This window comes from Vulpes vulpes, chromosome X (genome assembly GCF_048418805.1).
Source record: "Vulpes vulpes isolate BD-2025 chromosome X, VulVul3, whole genome shotgun sequence".
NCBI lineage: Eukaryota > Metazoa > Chordata > Mammalia > Carnivora > Canidae > Vulpes > Vulpes vulpes.
The window spans coordinates 81395870-81398530 of NC_132796.1; the positions used below are offsets into that span (position 1 = coordinate 81395870).

Sequence of the window (2661 nt, forward strand, 5' to 3'; positions counted from 1 at the left end):
TGGAATGTTTTTGCCAATAAAGACAAGGTTTCTGTCTTTATTGCAAGATACAGTTATTTGCTCAGAGCAGAGTACCCTCTTAATTCCTTCCGATCTACAAATATTGGGGGGGGGGGTTGTGTATTCTCCCTCCACAGACCTAAATGAGAAAGAAAAAACACAAAAATAAAATTAGGGAAAGGCTGCATTCTTAAAAATTCTATGATTTGTTAAAGTGACCCATGGCACTGGGACCTGGAATTTGAAAAATGAGTCCCTAGATTTAGGTCTTCCTTACTTTATTGTTTTTAAGTAGGCTCCAAGCCCAACATGGGGCTTGAACTCACAACCCTGAGATCAACAGTCACATGCTCTATCAACTGAGCCAGCCAGGCACCCCTAGGTCTTCTTTATTTTAAGCACTAAGATTTCCTGGGTAAGTCAGAGCAGTGTTTCTCATCCTGGCCACACTTGAGAGTCACTTGGGAGCTTTTAAAAATACCAGGGTTAAAAAAAAATACCAGGGTTTGGACCCCACCCTAGACCAATAAAATCCAACTCTCTAGGGTGGTTTCCAGGCCCTACTGTGGAGACTATGATTTAGAAAGTCTACTGCAGGACCCTTGATCTATATTTTATGAAGTACCTTGGGTAAATATTATGACAAATTAGTCTGGAAAACCAATCTAGCTTAGTTCTTAGTTGCTGTTCAGTGATCTGAATTTTTCTTTTCTTTAATAGCCATTTACCACATAGAAAAAAGCATTCAGGATATCATTTTAAAACTAATTTGCCCTTAGCAAACATTTTGCAATATGTCAGTTAATTTGTATTTCAAAAGAAATTGCCATCTGTTTCTCTAAGATACCTGAATCTTCTATTTCTGTTTTTGATTTTCAGGAATATAAATCTGTTGAAGAATCTGAAGAGTCACATCTTCTGAGCCTAGACATACTGCTATCAGCATCTCTGAGACTTCCTCCTTCTGAAAATTACCAGGTCTGACTTTGTCTCCAGCCTACGGTGAGGCACATCAACACATGTCCTCTAGACTTACAGCCCTCAAGCTGTGCCAGCTGGGCAGGAACCTTACCACCTCCATCCTTAGAGGAAATTCCGAGCAACAAGAAGGGTGAAAACTCAGATATGCTGAGCCTGAAATGTACAAAAGTTTTTAGGAAGTCTCCTCACAGAAGAACCCAGTTAAATCCACATAATTAGCTCGCACACTTAGACGAGCTGTAGGTAGAACAGAGAGCCTTTTTCCCTATATCAAAACAGAGTAAAAGTCTGATTTAATACTCAGAGATTGTTGTCCGCATACCAGTATTATAAAACAGTTTCACCATATTTGTTTTAATCAGTATAAGAGTAGAACTATGGAACATAAGTTATCTATATATTATTTTTTTAATGATAAAGAGTTTCTGATAAAATCTATTTAGGACAGGCGTGCTGTGTTGGAGGACAGAGTGTGGCCATTGCCAAATTAGAACATTACCATTTTCTGGCTTGTGCACTACTGACTTTGTTCGGGTCGTGATTGCTTTGCATGAGATTGTTAGAATACTTCCAGTATATTTAGAGATAGTCTAAGTGACTGTGGAATGCCTCGAGGGCAATAGAAAGCAAACAGAAACAGGTACCATCTGATGTGTTGAGTGATGACGGAGGTGCATTTCAAGTACCATGGAAATCTCACCGGCCGGGCCCATTTCCCTACCCTGGCAACAGAGGTTGACAACACTTCGGATAAGTATTCCAACCTCTACATGTACGTGGGTTTATTCCTGAGCCTCCTGGCCATTCTCCTCATCCTGCTCTTCACGATGCTTCTTCGGCTTAAACATGTCATCTCACCCATCACTTCCGAGAGCACGGAAAGTGTTCCTCAATTCACAGATGTAGAGATGCAGAGTCGAATCCCCACTCCTTAAAGCCAGGATGAATATAAGCTTTCTTGGATCTCATTAAATCCTTGCATGTTGGCGTCCAGGAAAGCTTATTTTGTTGCATGTGGCTTCCCATGTAGGGAATCAACAAGTTGTCTATTTAACAAGGTATTCATGATTTTTTTGTGCTGTTCTTTATTCTGCTTGTGGGATATCTAAAAGGTTTAAGACTCATTCTTTGCCAGGAATAAAGGAAATGGCAGCTGGTTGGGAGGGCAGGTTTCCATAGTAACCAAAGAGAGCCTGGGCCTTGAGCAAACCTCAGACCACAGAAATTCATATGCAGCTATCTTAAAAAAATAGGATCCCTGGAAGCTTCAAGAACAAGAAAAATCTGCTTTTGAAGGGGCTGGTTGTTCAAAGAGGGTACCCCCAAGCAAAGGACAAGTCTTAATTTAGCACTTGGACCCCAAAGAATTGCCTCTGCTGATCTGAAGCTAAATCATGTCAAAGATTAATGGAAGGGACCACGAACCCTTTTCCAAAGGAGCAGTGATTTTATCATCTAAGGCCATTGGGTTTGTCCCAAACCAAAGACGATATTTAAAAAAAAAAAAAAACTGTTGCAGTTTAAAGAGCAAATTTGCAGAATGAAGTTTCTGGTCAACAAATTCATCTAGAGAGGGGGAAAAAGATAAAAATGTGCATTTTATATCTGTGTTATTACTATTACTGGACTTTTAAAAATTCAGAATGGCAGATGTATTGCAAAAATCCAGAATGATGAGCT

General features: G+C 39.8%; 1 protein-coding gene and 1 non-coding gene across 2 annotated transcripts; one reads left to right on the forward strand and one right to left on the reverse strand.

Moving 5' to 3' along the window:
• Nucleotides 1-301: 301 nt before the first annotated feature.
• TRNAN-GUU (transfer RNA asparagine (anticodon GUU)) lies at nt 302-374 on the reverse strand. The gene has a single exon. It is a non-coding gene; the product is annotated as a tRNA-Asn (tRNA).
• A 1173-nt stretch (nt 375-1547) lies between these two features.
• Nucleotides 1548-2005, forward strand: SERTM2 (serine rich and transmembrane domain containing 2). Its single transcript, XM_072743168.1, has one exon. It carries the CDS (start codon nt 1644-1646, stop codon nt 1914-1916), a length of 273 nt encoding a protein of 90 aa, XP_072599269.1. The 5' UTR covers nt 1548-1643; the 3' UTR covers nt 1917-2005.
• Nucleotides 2006-2661: the final 656 nt, after the last annotated feature.